This window comes from Lithobates pipiens, unplaced genomic scaffold, assembly GCF_037356315.1.
Source record: "Lithobates pipiens isolate NorthernLeopardFrog02 unplaced genomic scaffold, aLitPip1_a1.2 Scaffold_18, whole genome shotgun sequence".
In the NCBI taxonomy this organism is placed as follows: Eukaryota; Metazoa; Chordata; class Amphibia; order Anura; family Ranidae; genus Lithobates; species Lithobates pipiens.
In genome coordinates this window covers 103,391,090-103,413,206 of record NW_027507758.1, presented here as the reverse complement: position 1 = coordinate 103,413,206, position 22,117 = coordinate 103,391,090, and the positions used below count along the sequence as shown (strand labels likewise).

Below are 22,117 nucleotides of genomic sequence, written 5' to 3'. Positions count from 1 at the left end.
AGCGCTGAATAAGCACTATGTAGCATCAGCTACATCTAGTATGCAGAGCTGTGTTTCGGCAGTGGGAAGGAGACTTCCCATCCTTTTCCTGGAACTAAACCGAGTTGGGTTGAGCGCTGCTTAGCCATTCAGAGGAAGCTTTGCAATTTCTGAATGAGTAGAAGGCTTCCTGTGATAGGTTGAGGTGCAGATTTTAACATCATCTGCCCTCCATTCCACCTCAGCCAATCAGAGGAAGTCTCTTAATCATTCAGAAAATACAGTTTCCTCTGAATGGCTGAGCAGCACTCAGCCTGACTCAATTTTGTCAAGGGAGTGGGATGGAAAGTCTCAATCCTGCTACCGAAACACAGTTCTGTATATTGTAAGTAGCTAATGCCACATACAGTTTATACAGCACTGACAGGAAAGACATCTGTTAGTGAAGATAATAGTTTGTTTAGGCCAGCTTGGTCTAAACAAACTATTTTAAAGTGACAGAAACATAAGAGTTGACAAAAAGTCCAAGATTATTAACCCAGACGACCAGTAGAAGATGAAATACTTGCACATTATGTGTCCAACCCATAACTGGAGTCCCAAAAAGTTAATTTTAGTCTGGTGGTTTACTTCCGCTTTACTTCATGCTGATAAAGCCATCTACACTATCTAAAATGGACCAGTAAAGTGTAAAATATGTAGAAATTGAATCTCAAGCCAAACCCATGTAACCACCAAAGGTGCCATTTTGTCTATGCTTTGTCCGAAGGCTCCATGCACACTGAAGCTCAAAAAAGCTTTTTCTGGACGCCAGATTGCTGGCAGAAAACGCTGGTTGAAAAACATGCTTTTAACAGCGTTTTGTACTAGCGTTTATGAGCGTTTATTAGCGTTAGCGTTTATTGGCATTTTCAATAAAAATACACAGAGGACACTCCAAAAATCCCACAGTGCATTCCAAACTCCCACAATGCATTGAAAAAACAGAATGCCGAATAATAATTAACGCATGTTTATGAGCATTTGATAAGCGTTTATTGGCGTTTGTCGTTTTTTGGCGCAAATTTCTGGCGTTCAGAAAAAAGCCCATAAACTCCACTGCTCATTAAAGCTAAAAAACGTCCATGTGTGCATGGACACATAGGCTAACATAGAGTGGAGTTTATGGGCCTTTAAAAAAAACGCCCAAACTCCAATTAACTGCAGTTTATGAGCTCCAGTGTGCATGGAGCCTAAAGTGTATTTATGGTCAAATTTAAAAAAAAAACATTGTATTTTAAATATTTCTAGCCTATTCCAATGTCTCTAAACGATCTTGAGGTTTGTAAACTTACTTTGTGAAGATCTCCCACACATTTACTTCCTTGAATTCGATGACACACATTCACTATGCCCTGTGGCTTGGCACTGCTGTGTCACATTTCACAGAGCCTGTCTTTTGAGCTACAGAGGTGCTGAGAGGAGTAGTTTCAGGAGGCAGGGTCAGTACAGGAATCACTGCTTGCAGGCAACAAGTTATATGTAGTCCTATGTTATATGTAGTTATATGTATAACAAGGATATGTAGTCCTTCGAAAACTGAAAATAAACAGCAGAGGAGAAGCTGTGAAGCTTACAGGGAATCCAGGAAGTTGTGGAAAGAGAAGGCCATAAAACAGGCACAACAGAAGGACATTTTTCAAGTAAGCTTATATTGGATTTGTCAATAACTATTGTGTGTATCATTATTACAATGCTGATGTTATAAAAAGAAAATGTATGCTGTGACAGTAGATTTCCTTTAACCACTTCAATACAGGGCACTTTCCCTCCTTCCTGCCCAGGACAATTGTCAGTGCTGTCGCACTTTGAATGACAATGATGTGGCCATAGAACACTGTACTAAAACTAAATGTTTACAATTTTCTTCCCACAAATGGAGATTTCTTTTGGTGGTATTTGATCACCTCTGTGTTTTTTATTTTTTGCTAAATAAACTAAAAAATACTGACATTTTTGAAAAATAAAGTTTTTCTTCATAAAATTTTGTTTTCTCCTTCACGGACAGTCACTGATGAGGAGGCACTGATATATAGAATTGATGGGCACCGATAGGCTACACTGATATGCAGTACTGATGGGCACTGGATAGGCAGTACTGATGAGGAACTACTAATGGGCATTACTGATTGGCATATTTATGGGCACTGACAGGCTTTACTGATGGGGCACAGACTGGCAGCTGATGGGCACCTCACGGGGACTGTGCTGATTATCAGCGCAGACCCCCCCCCCCCCCCGACAGGGAGAGCTGCCGATTGGCTCTCCATGTCAGTGCGAACCGAACAAAGACGTTTACCGGCACTTCCTGGTTCATGCTGTGATCAGCTGTAATTGGTCACCGCTGGTCACGTGGTAAGGAGCCTCCGTCAGAGGCTCCATACCACGATCAGAGAAGCAGTGTGTCAGAGTGATGATTGCCGCATTGATTGCTGGCATGTTATCCTGCTGGATGTTATATGACGCCCATTCAGAATAACAAAACTACCGCACGGCCGTCATTCTGCTATAGGCTGGACGGGAAGTGGTTAATTCACTCAGTAGCATGGGATGAATATTGCTGAATGGAATTACTAGCCTCAGTCTTAATTGTCCTCCAATTTGAGAAATTTCCAAATGTACGTTTTTAAACTTAAATAACTGAATGACTAAAGCATTCATTATCCATTATCAGTGGATGACAAAGTTTGCAATCTCTCAACCTAGAATTTCCTGAAGTTAAACAGAAAGTAGAACTCTCTTATGCAGGCTTTGCCTACCAACGTTGTTGTAAATCCTTTAGGGTCCACTCACAATATGTGTTGGGTGGATATTGCAGTGCAAGGCGAGATGCCTTGCCTCTGGTGTGGCCGGGCCACACCAATGCTTTGCAGTGGTGTGCAGGCAGTGTGCACTACAAGGTTTTATGGTATAATAAACTGAATTTAGATGGACTTTGCCAAATAGTGATTTATGTATGTTTTCTAATGCTAGAAAGAAAAGTAAAAGTTACATATCTATTAGACCGAAGGAATGCCGATACTCACAACCGAATACAAAACTGTACAAAAGGGGTCTTTACCAATTGCTATATATCCCCTGATGGTTAATTGAGTCAGATAACCCTGGGATGCATCATCAGTTTCCCAGCCTCACAGCCAGGGTGACCTTTGCATTTTTATGGGCAATAGTTTTACAATATAAGATGTTTTTAACAAAACATCACAACTAAAAGCACAAGAGTCAAGACATTTGCCTCAGTCACTTTGAGAGATGGGGCCTAGGCCTACCTAGCGGTGGACGAATCCATCTTGAGGGAATATACCTAATCTGACACGGTTTGACAAATGAAGGTTATTGCTAGCATGGGTTGGAGGGCCAAACTAGTCAACACAATTGGGATTTAAGGAGGGACTTTTAACTGTTTTTGTTAGTGGAACCTTAAAAGGTAAGCAGCACACCCTCAAGTAGCCTAATGGTCTTCCTGTGAAGGTGGATGACACCACTGACCACCGGTCGAGGCTGCTGTACTAACAATGTGATGTTAGTGCAGCGATCTCCCATGCTGTTATCTTGTGTTCTAACAGGGGGATGCCTCCACTAGAACACTCCGGTCAGCGCTCTCAGCCATTGGCTGAGAGCACTAATCGGGAGCCGGACGGCTGCTGGTTTTTCCTCATGCTCGGCTGGCTTCTGTCGGATTGGCTGCCATACACATGGGGCTGAATGTCGGCTGTGTTTTTTATTGACATTCGGCTCCTGTGTACTAGGCATAAGGCCTTGAACATAAAGGCTTCAGTATGTGAAAGAAAAATGTGTACCATAAGCTTATGCAAAGTACTTAAAAAGGTTTCAACATTTGCCGGAATGTTAAACAAAGATCTTCCGCATATCTAAAGCCAAAACCAAAAACTTTATAGATTGCTGTATACCAGTCCTGTCCCTAGCTGGCTACGCTTACTTGCTCCACTGTATATGTGAAAGGAGCCATGGTTGTCACCAAGGTTGGACTTCAAACATATTTGTATTTGATCATCCTTATATGTGGGGTTGACAGGACAGTTTACACAAAAAATAATCTAAAACGGGCTCAGTGCATAGGGACTTAACCCCATTTGAGTGCCTGTGCAGTGGGCATACAGTGTGCTTTAGCACTATTTCCATGGTATAATTCTATATCATGCATTTTCCATAGGCCCATATTACATCAGAGACTGGGAGAGACCATTGGGTCATATAATTATTGGAGAAGAATGGAAGAAAGCTCTCTTGTTAACTTTCAAATCTAGTTCCTCAACTTATATGCAGGAAAAGAACTATAAAATACTAACTAGATGGTATAGATGCCCGGCGAAGTAACATGGAATAACTCAGATTTATCCTGAGGAGTGTTGGCGCATTGGAAGAGATGTAGGCACAATGCTCCACATATGGTGGACCTGCCCCCAGATTAAAGCATTTTGCTCTTTTGTCATTGACACGCCCCATCAGAAGTTTCCAGAAATAGTTTTACTCTCTATATACCCAGGCCCCATGCGAGGGGTTAAAAAGGGACTACTACCCTTTTTTATTATTTCTTCAGCGTGTACACTTATACCCAGACACTGGAGTACACAGGCTGTTCCGACTGTTAAATAATGGGTAGCTGAATTGAATCAATTCAAGAGAATGGAGGAAATAAAGACAAGTATACAGGGACGCTACCATAAATACATAGCTTTGTGGACTCCCCGGAATGATTTCTTGATCTCTGACATGCTGAAATCCTATCTGTGAAAAGTCACTATTTATACGTGGGGTGGGGACCTAGGTAGGTGGTATCCCAGATATTTGTGTTGTCTGTGTATGCTTGTCTTGCGTTTTTTCCCCTCTTCTCTTCCTCATTCTTTACTTTATCAGGGTAGTTCTTAACCCACGAGGAAAACAAGATTTGATTAATCACTGCTCTTTTACATAAAGATAAATGGAAATCTGTTGTTCCTGGCTACGTGTCTAACCCTTGCAAAATATGTAATAAAATCTAATAATAAAAAAAAAAAAAAAAAAAATTGTTTTTGCTTCCAGTTTATCTAACAGAAATTGACAAGGATAATGCATTTGTGGCAAGATCAACAGTTTTTTTTCTGTACTTGATGAAAATGTTATTAGCGAACAATGCAATCTAATAGTCGCCACATGGACTACTTAGCTGCAATATATTACATTTTTGTTCTTAGGTTTAGTTATGTTTTAAGGATAGTGCTGACTGTCACCAAACAAGCTACTAATAGGCTTTATTAGGCCTTCAAACTGCCTCAGTATAAAGCCAATGATGAAGTGGATAGTGAAAGAACCCCTGAAGGTCTGAAGAGTTATTATTTTGCACTTTAACACTTTTCTGCAGTTATAATACTGTAACTGTGAGCATGGTTCGTATGTGCCTGCATAAAGAATAAAAATTCAACATCTCAATTTTTAGCAGTTGCATGCAAGGGAAATTACGAGAAGATTTTATGTTGGAGTGCTTAGACTTTATTGCAACTTCAATACATGTTGCCAATAGAAGAGGCACCTAAAATTACTATACATTTGTACATAAACTTAATAGTCACCAAACTTTTGAGATTTGTCAATAAAAAGTAACTTAAGACAAAACATTTCTCATATTATGTATTTATATTTACATGGTAAAGCAATAACTACGTTGATCATACATATTAGAAACAATTAAAAAAGTTAACTAAAAATGTACATCATTACACTTGTATGTATAGGTTTGTTTGTTTTTTTACACAGAGGTAAAAATGCTTATAAAAAATTACTACAACAGGTTTTACTTATTAGTATACAGATACATAATGAATATACTGTTTAGGCACTTTCTTTTGTTAATGTGAGCAATAGCTGAAAGTAAAACATAAAACAAAACATTTATGTTCAAAATACAAATCATGTACAAAACTGGTTAATCCCTTACCACAGATATAAAAAAATAAAATGTTTAAGAGCAGTGTGGATTGATTGAAATGTATGTTAAAGAGTCTACAAACCATATACTTGTTCTTTTAATAAAACCAAGTTTATTCAAATGCAACAATTACATAATGAAAATTCAACTTTTTTTTTTTATTTTATTTTTTTTTTTTTAGAGTAAACCAGAAAACCTTAACCATATTCAAATTACAGTGGACAAAAGGTCAGGATGTTCAAACATTTGGGAGATATTATTTTGGCCCCAGGTCTGTTGCAATTCCAAAAGCGGTTTTGGGTGCAAGATGGTTTTCTAGGCAAGATTCCAGAATTTATGCCCAGACTATCTTACACAAAGACAAGTGTTAGCATAAACAACATGAAACACTGCACTTCATGTCCACAATTATGACCTTTAATCTGTTACATATTCAATCTTAAATTGAACCTCTTAGATAAAAGGAGCTGCTACTGATGATGTGGTTTTAAAGGCATTTCCTACAGGGTCCTTGTTTCACAGAGCTGGAATAAGCATGTGCATATTGGGTGCCTCAACACTTGAGATACACATGCATGTTCCAGGGTAGTAAGTTGCTAAATGGTGAAGCCCCACAAAATACACCTACATAGAAATCAAGGATGGTTCCTCCTCAAAAGAACCCTTTGAAATCTGCTCTGTAAGTAAAGTAAATGATATCAGTATAGGGACTTGCTATTGGAGAGGGATCCCTGCGGCACACTACATGAGGAACATAGTCAAAAGGTGCTGGGAAGTTTTGACTGAACCCCACTTAAATATAGTTATAGACCACAAGAGCTGAAAATTAATGCATAGGCATCTATTGGGTTTTCTCACATAGACTTAATTATCTATTTGAGAAAGAACTGGATGCTCAATGCTTGTCCCAAGCTTATTGACCTAGTGAAGGGCAACTACTGTTGTCAAAACAATGCTATACAGCAGGGATCTCCAAACCTTTTAAGCAAAAGCCCATTTTACTGTCCTTCAGGCTTTAGGGGGCTGGACTGTGGCTAGTAGGTGTAGAACATGCTCTGGCACCAGTGCCCCATCATTTGTTTTAAAAGAAGAAATAGTGCCCCTTTGAGAGTGTCAATTGTGCCCTATCATTGGTGTCAGTTGGTGGAATATTGCCGCAAGGGCCAGATAAAGGTAAGGAAAAGGCCACATCCGGCCCCTAGACTGGAGTTTGGAGACCACTGCTATACAGTAGCAGACATCATTTCTATACAACTATATTTTTTTCAATCTCCTTTTCCACATCTAACCAGAGAAATTACCATTATCCTACGTACAAAGAAACTGATACTAGATTAGACCTGTAATAAAAGGCTGTATGATGGTACCATTAAAACCCAGCTTTTGTAAAACAAACTTAGAGAATTGGGCTTTGTGTACTATCAGCTAGGCGCTGATAAGCTATGTCGTGATTTCAATTTCTACGCCATTTGTACAAACATAGCTGAGCTCCCTTTTCTACAAGCACGTATCTTCTAAAAGATGAATACCTTCCAAATGATTGAAATGCACTGACCTGATAGGGAGGAAGAAGGATTTCTTGATTTAATAATGCAGAAGTTGTCAATTTGAACCAAGAACAAATATTCAGCGACTAGCTTAGCATCGCGGGAAACATAAAAATGACTGCAGCACCACAGACTGCCCACCACTGGGTAAACATGTCTCTGCAAGCGCTGCAGAATCAACACACGTCCCTTTATACATACATAGATATAAACATGGGTAGGGATGCTAGTAAATTATTTAGGCATGGGTGCAAAATAAATGGAATTAGTGTTGTTTTAGTGATTAAAGCTGAAATCTAGGAATTCAGCCACTTTATAAAAAGTGAAAGCACACTAGTTGTTAAGTCCAAGGAGCTGCATGATTAGCTCTATTATTTACATTGGACAGGTTTATTGCTTTGTCTAGGACACGCTCAAAAGATCTGAGAGGAGAGAAGCACATAGAGCAGCTATGCCTGCCCCTTCTCCCTGCTGCCCATTCACAGAAGCCTTGGTATTATGTGAATGTGTTCACATAATACCAAGGCTTCTGTGAATGGGCAGGAGGAGGGGAGGGGCAGGCATAGCAGCTGCAGCAACACTGCTGTTCAAGATGCATAGCACAGGAACAGCGTCAGGCTCCCGAAACGACAGCAATATCCAACTACTGGGAGCACTATAAAGCTGTCAGCTATAAATAATAGCACTAAGCACAGGAGGTTTCATGCACCTCCTTGGACTTAACTCATAGTGTGCCATCATTTTTTTTTTACAAAGGAGAAGAATTCCTATAATTCAGCTTTAAATAATAGAATAGTAATCTGAAGTATGAAAGGTTCTTAACATTCAAAAAGTTGTACCATACAAACTTTGTCTATGCAGTTGTCACACGTTTGCTCGTGTGACAATGCCCAAAAACAACCCCCCCTTAGCACTCTCACATATAGGTGTTGTTTTTTTGGTGCATTATTCACAGGCACCAAGTGATTTATATGGCCACACTTTTGTTTCATAGAAAAAAAAGTGAGCCTCAAATTGTCGAAAAAAAAAAAAAAGTTAGGCAAATCAGTAAAAATGGCCATTGCTACAGCTACTGGGGACATTCTTGAGCTAGACTCTAAATGTATTTAGTGACTCAAGATCACAGAACTGGGAAAAAAAAAAACACTTTTCCTCAAAGTCTGAATTACTAAGCTTATCACGTCAGAAGCGTAAGTGTTAAAACTTGAAGCAAGCGGATGCTGCACTAGCAGAGCATAAGGAATGTCGTAGAAGCAGCTGAGAATACACAAACTTGGATGAAATGTTTAAAGTGAAACTCCAGCCTACTTTTTTTTAAGTTTTTCTGGATACAAGGGGAAAGTTTCGAAACACTGTCAGGGTTTTTATTGCGTCATCCTCTTTTCCTGTCCTGGTGACACAAGACAGTAATAAAAAGCTGATAGATAGGTTCGAAGTCTTTCACATTCTTTCCAAAGCAATTGGAGTTCCCCTTTAGGGGTAAATGTACGCACTGTTTTTACTATAGTGGTTATCATGTAGTAAGCTTGTCATGCAGTGACCGCAGCTGTAGGATTGAAGAACGTCTAACTTTACATGGAACCTGAAAACATCATTGATACCCAGGCATTTCAAATTGTGGTTACACCAGGAAGGCAAATTTACCTATTATGGTAATGGTGGTTTTCAGGGCAATAAAGAGTATAAAAAAAAAAGGAGAGTTGGGAGCAGTCACGCCCCCATAATATTTAAAAAAGGAAATTGCATATGTATTATGGCAATTAGAGGCAAAGGGACACCATAAACATTTTTTTTTGTTTTTTTTTAATAAGTATTTTGATATTATTCCATCGGGTCTGTTCACAGCAGTAAGGGCTAATGACCAGTTTTCTCTAAATGCTGCCTCCTCCCTATGCTGCACAGCCTTTATAAAACAGATCTGTTTAAATATTGTTAATCCTCTCTGCTGTAGTCACATAATCCATCAGCTATGGCCCCCTGTGTAAGGGAGCATTTAACAATGGCTCTGAATTCCTGGAGCCATAACGTCACCTGTCAGATCCCATTGCGCCCCATTGCTGGTGCACCCTCCTCTTCCCTGCAGCTGCTGCTCTGTGACACAGGGAAGCCGGAGCTGCTGAATCATGTGACTGCACATGAGTGGATTAAAAATAAGTATTTACACAAATCTTTTTAATACAGGCTATGCAGAATAGGTAGGAAGAAGAGGCAGCCTTTTTAATACCACCAATACGTATAGCCTTATCTTCCTAAGTCGATTGGTGTACAAACTGTGCCCGGCTTTAGAATTCCTCTATTCACACAGAAGTGTTTTTCGTTTTGACTTGTATGTTCAGATACCTTCTGGTGCTTATGGAAGTTACATAATATTGGCATCACTGGTGACATGCCAAATTGTGTTAAATGCCTGCAAACTGGCCCCTGTTTGGGCCACAAGCGTATAAAAATATCACATGGTTTTCATTCATAATGATAGGGTGCAGCATAAAATATAGACAAATGCGGTCATTGCTTGCCAACCACACGATATGACTGTAGTGTGTACCAACCACAAAGAATACATTCCCTGCTAGGGGTCCAGCATTACAGCCAAACATGAATTTGTGATCTATAAGAAAATATTATATAATTACTTTTAGATGGGTAATCAATGAAAATCAAAGGTTCTTGGCATAAAAAAAAACAAAAAACTTTAAAGCGGTTGTATACCCGTTTTTTAAATTTTTTTTTATCTACAGCTAAGCCTATAATAAGGCTCACCTGTAGGTAAAATTAATATCTCTTAAACCTGTACAGTTTATGAAATATTCACTTTTCACGCAGCCGCTAACGACAGCGGCGCATGCGCGGTGAAGGTCCGGCAGATGCTGCCAGACCTTGCTGAAAAGAATACTGTCGTCATCAGTGCTCCGGCCTCCGGAAGAAACGCCGAGCGCAAAATGTCAGCTCCCTCGGCGTGGACCGGGATGCGATACGGGAACCTCGTTCTAAGGTGAGTAGACCTAACACATTATGCCTTTGCCTTACAGGGTTTTTTTTTTGTGTGTTTGTGTTTTTTTTTTTCATGTGCAGATATACAACCGCTTTAAAATCAATGTCAATGTGCAATCAGAGGGTGGGGAAAAGGCACACACCTGCTGGCCATTTACTGCAAAGAGACATTATGGCAGGAACAGAAATGGCAACTTTCATAAGCCAGTCCCCAGCTGCCTCATAATATTTAGATTGTACTATGCTAGTGATCTAGAGCTGTCTCAAGACATATATAATTATATTTATTTTTATTTTACAGATACAAAAATTATTTGGCTACTCTTGTGATAGGTTTAGTTAAAAAAAATTACTTAAGTTCACCCTTTCCTTCTATTTATACAGCTCAAAGAAAAAAATATGGAGACCACAATATAATTAAACTCTTAAACACAAACTTATGTTTTTATCTATGCAAGGCAAAACTGCAAACTACATTTTTCTGATCCTAAAAGTTCAGTTACATTACAGCAGTATGATGTACATAGAACCTAGACAACATGGTCATCCTAAAAGGAGAATTGCAAATTATTCAAATATCTAGAGGTGGTCAAGGATGCGGAAAAGCAAAATATTGCTTTCTTGTGTATTCCCTAGTCTGGCGAATGGGGTGGTTGGAAATTCTTACTGTGAGTACTTCCTGTTATGGGTCGTGCTAAAACACTGCAGTTTCCCAAAACAAGAGAAACATACAGTGACATTCACCCGATCTTCTGCCACACTGCCTCCACACATTTTGTTATCAGTAGTTCTGTTGAAGATTTGGGACCTAGGTCAGCCATAGACGGATCAAAATTTGGCAGTTTCAGCAGGAACTAGACGAAATTTGGATCCATCTATGGGTAGGCTGGTTGTACTGAAGTCAATCCATCGACTGACTTCAGTACAACCAGCCTGTTGGGTTTTTCTTGCGCAATCATGGCCAGCCGCCATAGCCACCAGCAATGATCATTGTATTCTGATGGTGGGAGACCTCTCACTGTCAGAATGCAATAGCACAGCGGGAGGAATTCCCCCATCAATACTGCCTGTGTGGATAGGGGAATAAAGCGATTTTCTTCCCTCCAACCTGTGGTCGAAGGAAAAAAAAAAAATTGCATAATCTATGGCTTGCTTTACTAAGCATTTCACACACCATTGTCTGACTGCTCATAGCAACCGGCATAACCTTTCAATTGAACTTAAAAATGAAAGACAGAATTATGGTAACTAGTAAGAGAAACAGAGGGGAACATTTGAGACATTTCAATTAATGAGGCCTAGCACAGTCATCTTTAGTTTCACAAACAAATCACACATTACTTATGTATTATTTTAAAGAAAGATTTTCTACACATGGGAGAATCACTATTGTGATGAGTGTTGGTGTCACCGTGACAAAATAAATGCAAAATCTTATGTTGAAGAGAACAATATTAAATCTTAAGGAAAAGATAAGGGATTCTCTTGTCCTAATATTTTCTCTAAACTTTAATGAATTTTTCAGGATCAGTAAAAATTGTACTCTTATTTCTGGTTGGATCACCAAAGCTCCCCCCCACCTGATTCTTGGCTATGGCGAAAGTGGAATTAGGACACAATTCTGTGTTTTTTTTTTCAAAGGAATCAAAACTTCAGTTTTTTTTTTTTTATTCTTTGAATGTGATCTACTACTGAATTTTAAAGCATTTGTACATACACTCCTTTACAAAAGGCAAGAAATATTGAATACCCTCTAATTTGGGTCACCTAAACCAAAGTACCCCAGGACTGGAGAACATTTATTGCCAGAATCCAGTAATTGTGTATTACTGCTTGCTAAGCAATTTTTCGTTAACAATAACATATTTGATAAACCGTTAAACTGTTAAAGTGTATTTATTATAATAAGCAATATCTTCTAAAACCATCATGACTAACCTTTAGGGTACCACTGTTTGAGAACCAATGATCTATTCAATTTCCAAAGACCTGGAAATAAGACGAGCTACCCGATAATGTGCACAGGTAGACTAGCTATCAATACTCAGGAGACAACTGAACCAGTCACGTGGTCCCTCTTTTTTTTTTTTTTAAAAGAAGCTGTGAAACAGGCTTCTGCCATCTGTGGAAAAGGCAAAAAAAAAAAAAGTAGGCACTAGTAATATTTAGGTGTACTGGCTTCAGTTTGTATAGTAATTCAAGTGCTAACCAGGATGATTCAGATTGGGCCAATATGGCTGAATAGGTAATTCTAGGTACATGGGTAGTTAAATGGTTTGGCAGGGACATAGGTCAAAACAGATGTCAGTCAATTTGTATTCAGAAATGAATGGATATCCAATACAACTGCTGGCTATGCTGATCAGACACGTTAACTCCCAACTACAAACAAGTGGGAAAATTAGGTGCTAGAAAAAGACTGGATCAAGAATAGCAAGAAAATATAATAATTCACCACAACCGTCTACTTTGACATCTGTGCCTCAACCTCATACCTTTATTTTATTTACTTTGACTAAGTAAAAGCTTTGTGAAGAAGATACATTACAAATAACCTCCATGCATGGAAATCAGATGTTTTGTGGATGTTTTTCAGGCCAACACAAGGCTCAGCTGAGCATTAATGTTTTGCTTAAAAAGGGGGGTGATAATAAACACCCCCTAGTGTTGACTAATATCTGTAAAAATAATGACAATTTTTTTTTATTTTTTAAGGTATTTTATCATACTTTTTCCTGAAGATTGTCCACCAGCAGGCATCTGTAGGTCACCGGATAAAAAAAAAAAAAAAAGAAAAAAAAAAAGAAAAAAAAAAAGTTTGCTGGATCTTGTGATGGCCATCTTAGATCTATATGTGTATTTGGACAGTACAAAAAAAAAAAAAAAAATTGATTTAGCAAAGGTTACCGATTTAATCCCAGTAGCGCAAATGACTACTATTCTGTGCAAGTGTACAGAGAATGTTTTCTGATCAGCTGTCCCCCACTTTTCTATTCTATGTTGTTGTAGTATAATGGCACATTATGGTCATAATATATAAAATATAATTCAGTCAGAGCTGAAATATTCTAAGCTTCGATCATTGCTTCTCAAAATGCAGAACCTGTATCATTAGTTCTTCCAAATTTATTGTGGGTGGTAATTAAAAATCAGGATCGTCATACGCTCACTCCAATGATGGCTGTCGGTGGCAGGCACTTGAGGCATTACATATATATATTTTTTTCTGGGGCTTCAATGGCCATTTTGTAGGTAACATCCAAAAATGATCTGGGGGGGGGGGGGGGAGAGCACTTCCTATTGATGAAGAGAATGCACATCTATAGCCAAACAATGGGTGTAAACGTGGAAATATTCCGTCTCACAGGTTATACACTAAACACTGCAGAGTTTGTGACGGTGGCAAATGGCTGTCCTTTGCCTGGCCTATGGCTTTCATGTTTATTTGGCCACAGCATAGGATGCCACATGATTTTGACCTATGCCAAAGCACTTCAGCAGCTACAGGGTGTGCCAAAGTTTGGTAACTAGAAGCAGCAGAACTCTAAAGAGAAGGGTAAAGGGTCACCAGCCACTGTGGTAGCAGATAACTTAGTTTAATGAGGGCTTTACTATAATGAAGACCAGATGATTTTTTTGTCTTTAATCAAGGCCTCTCTGCAAAAAAAAACAAAATTGAACTATTGGAACCAAAATTTACGCTATAGGGAAGCCAAATTCTGAATATTTTACCTTACATGCAAATCACGTAATTTATCATTACATGTTTACCAAATAACTACAACCATCAGAAAACCATTGCAGTAATATCATTGTTCCTTTTTTTTCCTACCTCATCAAAGTCTTCTTTAACATAAAAACAATAGATATTTATTTTTAATATATTCAATAATTATTAAACACAGCTGCTGCAGCACAACAAAGCGTCTTAGAACTTTACAAAAACTGTTTCAAATTTTGCAGGTGTTCCGTCAGATTGGGTAGCGGAAGTGATGTTCCATCAGCTGTGCATGCGTTTCACCGCTACCAGGTTTGCTCATCAGACAGAACACATGCAGTCAGAAGAAGGCGGCAGTGGACATCTTACTACACCCAGCTACGTCTTGAATTTCAGGGTAATTTTAGCAATAAAGTGAGGGTATATAAATAAGTATAGAATTTTGACATCTGTGATGCGGTTTTGATGTTCCATTTTGAAAAAAGCTGGACGCCAGCAGTAGGAAGGTGGCGGAGGACATGTTGGTACACCCCACTCTGCTCAGGCTTTCAAAATTAAACATCCAAACAGCATCACAGATGTCAATATACTATATTTATATACGCTCAATTTATTGATAAAATTACTGTGAAATTCAAGACGTAGCTGGGTGTACTAAGATGTCTGCTGCTTTCTTCTGACTGAAGGTGTTCTGCCAGATGAGAAAACCTGGTAACGGTGGAATGAATGCGCAGGTGGCAGAACGTCACTTCCATTACCTAATCTGACGGGTCATCGATTCTGACCCAACACCGGCAATTTCAGTTAAGAAGTGCAAGATGCCATGGAAATATGCAGTAACCCACCTGAACAAATTGACTTTCACTTTACTAAAATCAGATCAGCTAGAGATAAATTCTGATGGGTTGCTATGGGTTATTGTACAAATCATTTTGTCTTACTGAAAAAGCTCATTAGTGTTTATCAAATAATAAAAATAAAAAAAATCAATGAAGCACGGAAAGGGGAAAATGCTTGGTTATGGTGGAAAATAAATTAAGATTATTTAGTCTAGAATACTTAATGAATATTAAATTCCCTTTTCCAAAGAATAAAGATCAGTAAGGACAAAAGACCACCATTCTAAAGTTCCTGTAATTATAGGGAATACAGACGTACAACGAATTTCTAAACTTTATATTACTGCAATATTTAAAGGGAACTATTGCCATTTGGTAGGAATGCCTAAACCAACCAAAATGGCAGTCACTATAAATAAAAAGTTTTGTGCAAAGGCCATTACACAACCAAGGAGTGTACTGACTGCTAGAACATCATAATGAATCCTGTATAAATTAAGAAAAGTTTGGAAGTCAATTTAGTCAACAGAACAAAAAAGGGACAAGAAAAGAGCGAAGTAATAGAACTCACACAAAGAAAGAGGGGGGATAAAAAGAAATGGTAATGGACGTCAAATACTACATACACATAAATAAGCTGGTTTTGGCATAATAGAGAAATACTGCATGATGGTACTCTTGTTACCCATGTTATAGAAGATAAGCATAGAATACCTGATTGCAGGTTAAAATACTCATTAGATCTACATGAACCCCTTTTCTTCCAGGGCGCAGCAGACTCGCATCCTTTCAAAGATGGAGTCTGAATATCACACTACTGGAAGTGCAAAAACAAAAAAACAACCTATTTACAGGTGACATTAGACTGCCAAAACAGCTCGACAGATTCAGCATCTCCACTTTCCATCACTACTTCGCTCATTCTTTTTTTAAAGCCTTCTTTCTATTAGTTTAGTATTTCACTATTCTGAGTATAAGAGGAGTTTGCTAGGAGCCTCTGCCGAGGCTGCTGCGGCCGGCTTTTCAAGTTTGGAAACATGCCGGCTGACCTGTTGGGAGTGTTTTGTCCACAAACGCTTCCCAGCAAACCGTTGAAAAAAATTGCAAAACTAAGTCCCAGACTTGCACGCAGTCACCCCACTGCTTTGTGTTTGCCCCCACAGCATCCACACATGACACCACAGTTGTAGCAAGCTCGTAGTGGGAGGTAACAGCACATGCCAGGAGCAATGATTGACAAAGGGACGAGCAGCATCCACCGGAGGCAAAACTTTTCATCGCTGGTGTCACAAGAACAAGCGTCTGTGTAGTCTCCTTCCGAATCAGACATGCAGTGGTAAAGAACGCAGTCTGCAAACCCCATACAGCTGATCCGTCGTATGCAGGTTCGGACTGAATCCGGGGCATCCTGGCACTGTCCCCGACCATTCTCATCATGGTTGAACATGTCCCTGCAGTACACACATCTGGACCTCTCGCCATCTTTCCTTCTTGATTTACAACGGCTGGGCTGTGTGTTTATCACAGGACCCTTGAGGTCTTTGCACATGCCAAAGTTCGTGTGATCTACGTATGGATAGTTGTAATCATGCTTTGAGGTTTCACTTTTGGCAAATCGCACATAAGAGTCTGTGTTATCAGTTTCTGGGTATTTGCGCATCGGTGCCTGGCGGTAGTCCTCGTAACCAGTGAGCCAGTTTCTTTCCCTTGGGTTGATGCGCACAATTTCATCATCGTCATCTGGAAAGCTGACATGCCGAGGAGGTCTAGGTAATGACTGAAACAAAGACATTGCACAATGAAGTCAATTTTTACTCAATAAACATACACTTTAAGAGATGAGAAAAAGCTTTAGATTAACTGTTAATGTCATCTAGGAAACATTGTTTGCTAAGGTGTAAAGAAAAAAAAACAAAAAAACTTTTTTTTTTTACTGTAATATTCTACAGCCAGAATGAACCCAATTTCAACACTCATGCCAGTCTTCTGTACAGAGACTTGTGTAACTTGTGTTGGTTGCTAAAGCACTTTTACTGGCAACTGGATTTTATAGAGTGGACCCTCCTGCTGTACTGATATTAAAGTCTTGTTTTTTTTTTTTTTAAAACAAACATGTTATACTTACCTGCTCTGTGCAGTGATTTTGCACCGAGCAGCCCAAATCCTCCTCTTCTCAGCTCCCTTGTTAGCATTCCTGGTCCCTCCCTCCTAGCAGCTTGCTATGGGGGCACCCCAGCCGAGTCGCTGCTCTGTGTGCCCATTCAGACATGGAGCTGCGGCTCTGCCCACCCCCTCTCTCTCTTCATTGGCTCACTGACTTTGATTGACAGCAGTGGAAACCAATGGTGCCCGCTGTGTCTTAGTCAATTAGGAGGGAGAGTCCTGGACAGCCGAGTCTCTCGTGCAACATTGCTGGATCGAGATGGGGCTCAGGCAAGTATTAGGGGGGCTGCTGCACACAGAATGTGTTTTAATCTTAATGCAAATAAGGCATTAAAATAAAAAACCTTCTGCCTTTAGAACCTCTTTAATGTCAGAGTGAATGAACAAAGGCAACTGGCACATAGGGCACATCCAGTCTGTATCAACTATATTGTAAAAGGACAGAAAAATGGTTTAGACTAATTGGATGGGAAAAAGAGGTTCAGGTCCACATCCCTTATACAACATATAAAATAATTTTCTTCCTAAAAAATAAAAAAAATAAATAAAAAAAAAAACGGGACTTTGGAGGACCATGAACATTCAAAAGAGATTTAGTAAAAAGTACAAATGTTATTACACATAAGAGACATTATATCAAAAGGGGGCTAAAACACATGATAACACTGGAATGCACAGGACATGAGAATATGTAACAATACAAGAAACCCAGACCAATTGTCAGACAGATGAAATCAAACGCATTTCGACATATGTAGTAAGGGTCTTCTTCAGGGAAGGGAAGGGTTGAAAAGCTTCCAGAGAGCTACGAACAATCAAACAATTTCATGTGTTAAATGCTGTTTAATTCTGGAGAGCAATTGCTCAAGGCAATGAAGTAGAAGGAAAGCATCCACAAGGGAAAACAACAGAGTCTCATGTCAATTGCAGAAGACCCCGTCATATGCCACCAAAATATCGTCCAGAGGGGAGGATAAAGGGCAAAAAGGGGAGGGGAGGGAAGGAGACACAAGGACATAAAGGGCTAGGTTGTGATACAGATAGAAAGGATGGCCAAAGATTCCTTGGCCATCAGTATGTCATCCCAAGTCAAGATATTAGCCTATCAATGCTGATTTTAAGACTCGCTTTTGATTAAGAATAAAGAAAGCCACAATATGACGGTGCAATACAGCAGCAAAAGGGGAAGATGTTCGCAAAAGGTCCAATACATGAGAAAGATCAGGGGAAGATGGAGCACCTACAAAAATATTATATATATAGGAGATATATCTCTCATCTCCTGTCAACGGGGATCTGCCTTGTTTAAATAGGCAGATCCCAGTTCTCTCCTCTTCACTGCGTTCGCAGGTTGCTGGTGGACATGTGTGGGTGAGCTGGCGCGCACGCAGTGCCACATGCACAGACCGATGTACAGGTAAGCCGAGCCACCTTGCCACAATATATATTTGGAAGGTGGTTGGCAAGTGAAATAGATAAGTAACTAGATCATATTTACTTGTTTTAAACTTTTTTTTTTAATTTCTTCAGTTATTTCCTGTTTTCGTGCCTAGGCAAATTATGTCATACATCCCAGGAGTCTTTAGGAGGGTCAGCGACTGGGTTATTTTTACGTAATCCAGGAGTCTTCGGGGAGGAGAGGTTTTCTCAGCTAGCCAGTACACTCTGCTGCATGCCTGAGCCAAGGGCAAATGGATTCCAGAAAGTAAATGCTACATAAATCATTTGCCCTTACTCAAGATGGTCACAGCCAGAAATGTTAGGGGGGCGTTTTTCAAAGTGATTTCTCAACAAAACAAAGCATAGCGACATGGATGGATGGGGGAAGTTTGCTTTAAACATTAAAATGGAATTAAATAGTGTTTTTGGTACTCGGATACAGTGACAATCAGATTTAAAAGATGTATTTTTTTATGATTTATACTTGGGTGGATAAAGCATTGGTCTGATGCTGCATCTGATCTCTGGCACCCCTAACACTGAGAATCGAGCAATCGAACATTGCAGATTGCTCGGTTCTCACAGCTCCGTGAGCAGAGAGCTGCTGATTGACAGTCAGCAGCTCTCTGCTCTGCCCCAGCCCCCCACGCTCACTGGAATGCTGGGCTGTGGAGGGGGTGGGAGCAGCCAGCTCTAGCTCTCATTGGCTTGCTGAGAGGCTGAGCCAGGTGTCTGTCCCGACTATATGTGATGACGCCCGAGCCTGGACCGACTGACTCTGATCAACTGGAGAAGTACAGCCAAACGAGCTTTGGCTATACTTCTCCTTTAAGTAACTGGATAAATAGAAGGGCCAATTCAATCTAGGTAGTAGGAAACATGCCCTTTTGCAGACACTAGAAGAGTAAGCTCAAAAAATATTTGGTGCAATGGTATTGTCACAATTATTAGCTTGAGATTGAAAATTTGGTATACAAATGTATACAGTGCCATCCACTCTCAGCAAAAAATAAGATACAATAAAAGTAAAATTACGGAATAAAGCTACGTACTTGTTCTGGATTATAGTGTTCCAAGGAATAAGGATCAATGTGGCTCAGGGTACTGTATCTACAGCGTCCGCTTGTCAGTGGAGACGAGATTGTCCTCACTGGTGCTTCTCTCTTCTGTGAGGAGTTCGAAGAGCTATCTGTGCCAGTCTGAAAGGGAGACGAAGAGCATTTTTATCACAGTGACACAAACTTATACTGGAACCATTTCATGCAGTTATTTGAGCAAATTAGACCCTTTGATGTTTTGGCCAAAGATGTTCAAAAGGTCAACAGCAATAATAACCAGGTGTCTTTCGTAATGGCTAGGTTGCTTTGAAGTCTTAAAGTCACAGTTATTACAATGGTTGACCTAATCAAAGTATTCACTGTTTATAATCCGGTTATTAGAGCAAAAGTAGTAAATGGGGACTACGATTACAGGCTGTACATGCTATGATTTACTTTTTTAGTGGCACTGTTCACTGCCAATGGCCTTGAGAGTAATACAATACAGGGGAAATTCCTACTTGTCAGGCTGGAAATTTTAAGTTAACAGACTTCCGTAAATTCACCCATTAAAACAAAAAAAGTGTTGTACAGGGGTAAAATATTTCAGGGCATATGTACTCTCTTATAATGTATTTGGGCACTTGACAAAGTCAGAAGTGTTCCATTCTTTTTCAAACAGAAACCAACATTCCATTTGAATTATTCAGTACTTTAGTTTTAAAGCCTTGATTAAGTTTTTATCACATCATCACAAATAAAAGATTTCCCAGCACACTTACCAGCCAGCCTGCAAAACAACCAAAATGAAACGAATAGTTTACGTTAAAAACTGAGGGTTTTGTTCGCACACATTCACAAATATGTGTGTAAGCCTCAGTGCACACACCAATGGACCTCTGTATACACTGCGGTCCTAACTGAATTTCTAAAGCCTCCATAGTAGGAGCAAAAGGTGCCCCTTCCATGTGCACCTTGCTGTTGTCAGCGATTGGGGTAGTTGCCACTTTTTTGTACAGGGAAATATCTCAGTTTAACAAGATGATCATATAATAATAATGCAGGCCATACATGGGTGGAATTCTGAACAAACGTTCTTTCGAAAATCCGAAAAATAGTGTGTTTTGTAATCCGATATTGCCCCCACTGGTTTCGAAATTTGACCAACCAAGCCTTCAATTTCACCTCATGTTACCACAGGAAAGAAGACATTTTGTGGCCAGAAATTTTCTTTTCTTTCCAGGTCTCAGCTCATGCACAATTCTTTTTCAATTAGATTTTTGATCATTGATTAAAAATTTGTTCAATTTTCAAAGCATTTCCAACATGCCTGACCACTCAAATTTGATGGGCGCACTAAAATCGGGTGTTGCTGTGGCTCATTACTGGTGCAAAATCCAAACTAAAATTCAAAATTATGATTTTCGGAAGACAACTTGTTCGGAATTCGACCTATGTATGGCCCGCTTAAAGGTCTGCATATGTTCCCCATAACTAAGGGTCTGCGGTTGGCATTAAAAAAACCCCCACAAAAACCCAAGAGGCTTCATATTGAGAGGTACGTCCCACTTCTCAAAATATATCCCTTTAATCCCTTTAAAAAGAAATAAGGAATCACTGTCATTTAATTCAGCAAATATCATGATAAAGGAAGTAGGAGATCTAGACTGCAGTCTGTAAACTACTATTTACATTCTTTGAAGTAGTCATTAAGGACCATCTAACAGGAGGCTGAAGGCTACTCCTCAAATAACAGCAAAGTGGCCCAACTATCATCGGTAATCCCCCCTCACACTTGACCCCCGTTTTAAGTACAGAGGCATTTCTGCAATCTGAAAATTAGCTCTAATGAGCTTCAAGATAGAAGCCATCAAGAATATGTCGACATTCCAGCCTTTAACACAAAGCAGGGAGAGCCTGGGCACACATTTGTGGTTTGTGAAACATGAATCACAGCCCACATTGCTCTCCTTCATCAAGACGCACAATCATTTATTGGAACATCTGAGGTCGAGGCCACCAGTAGAGACCAGGAAACGTCCCCCCCCCACCCCACCCCCTTCCTCCTCGCTGCATACAAAGATAGCTGTGGTCCTGGTAAACAAGGAATAGTATTATCTGAAATAACCTGGATGAGCCAATAAATAGTTTTCACTGGAAGAATTCCTAGGCCAGAATAAAATAATACAGAATGGCACTGTCAAAACAAGTTGGGGATGTGTTCATGTCATCTATTCACACATGCCATGCCTCACTTTGTGTACTTTTTAAAGTGGGGAAATGCTTCCTGTTTATAATTTCAGCACTCTCTGTAATTAGTTCCGAGGACACTGAATAGAGAACAGGCCTATTTTGTATTAACAAAGGACATGAGGGTAGGGAACTAAGCACCTCTGCTTTACAGGAATAAAACAGAAATAAAACTATGACAAAAACAA

At 39.5% G+C, this 22,117-nt stretch overlaps 1 protein-coding gene across 1 annotated transcript in view; it reads right to left on the bottom strand.

Annotated features, from left to right (window-relative positions):
• Positions 1-5,485: 5,485 nt before the first annotated feature.
• Positions 5,486-22,117, bottom strand: part of SPRED2 (sprouty related EVH1 domain containing 2) — a 145,408-nt gene continuing 128,776 nt past the window's right edge. Inside the window, exons 5-6 of the mRNA XM_077485956.1 lie at positions 19,695-19,841; positions 5,486-16,816 (exon numbers count right to left, since the gene is read on the bottom strand). Coding sequence (XP_077342082.1) covers positions 16,172-16,816; positions 19,695-19,841 — 792 coding nt within the window. The 3' untranslated portion in view covers positions 5,486-16,171. The remainder of the gene's footprint in view (positions 16,817-19,694; positions 19,842-22,117) is intronic.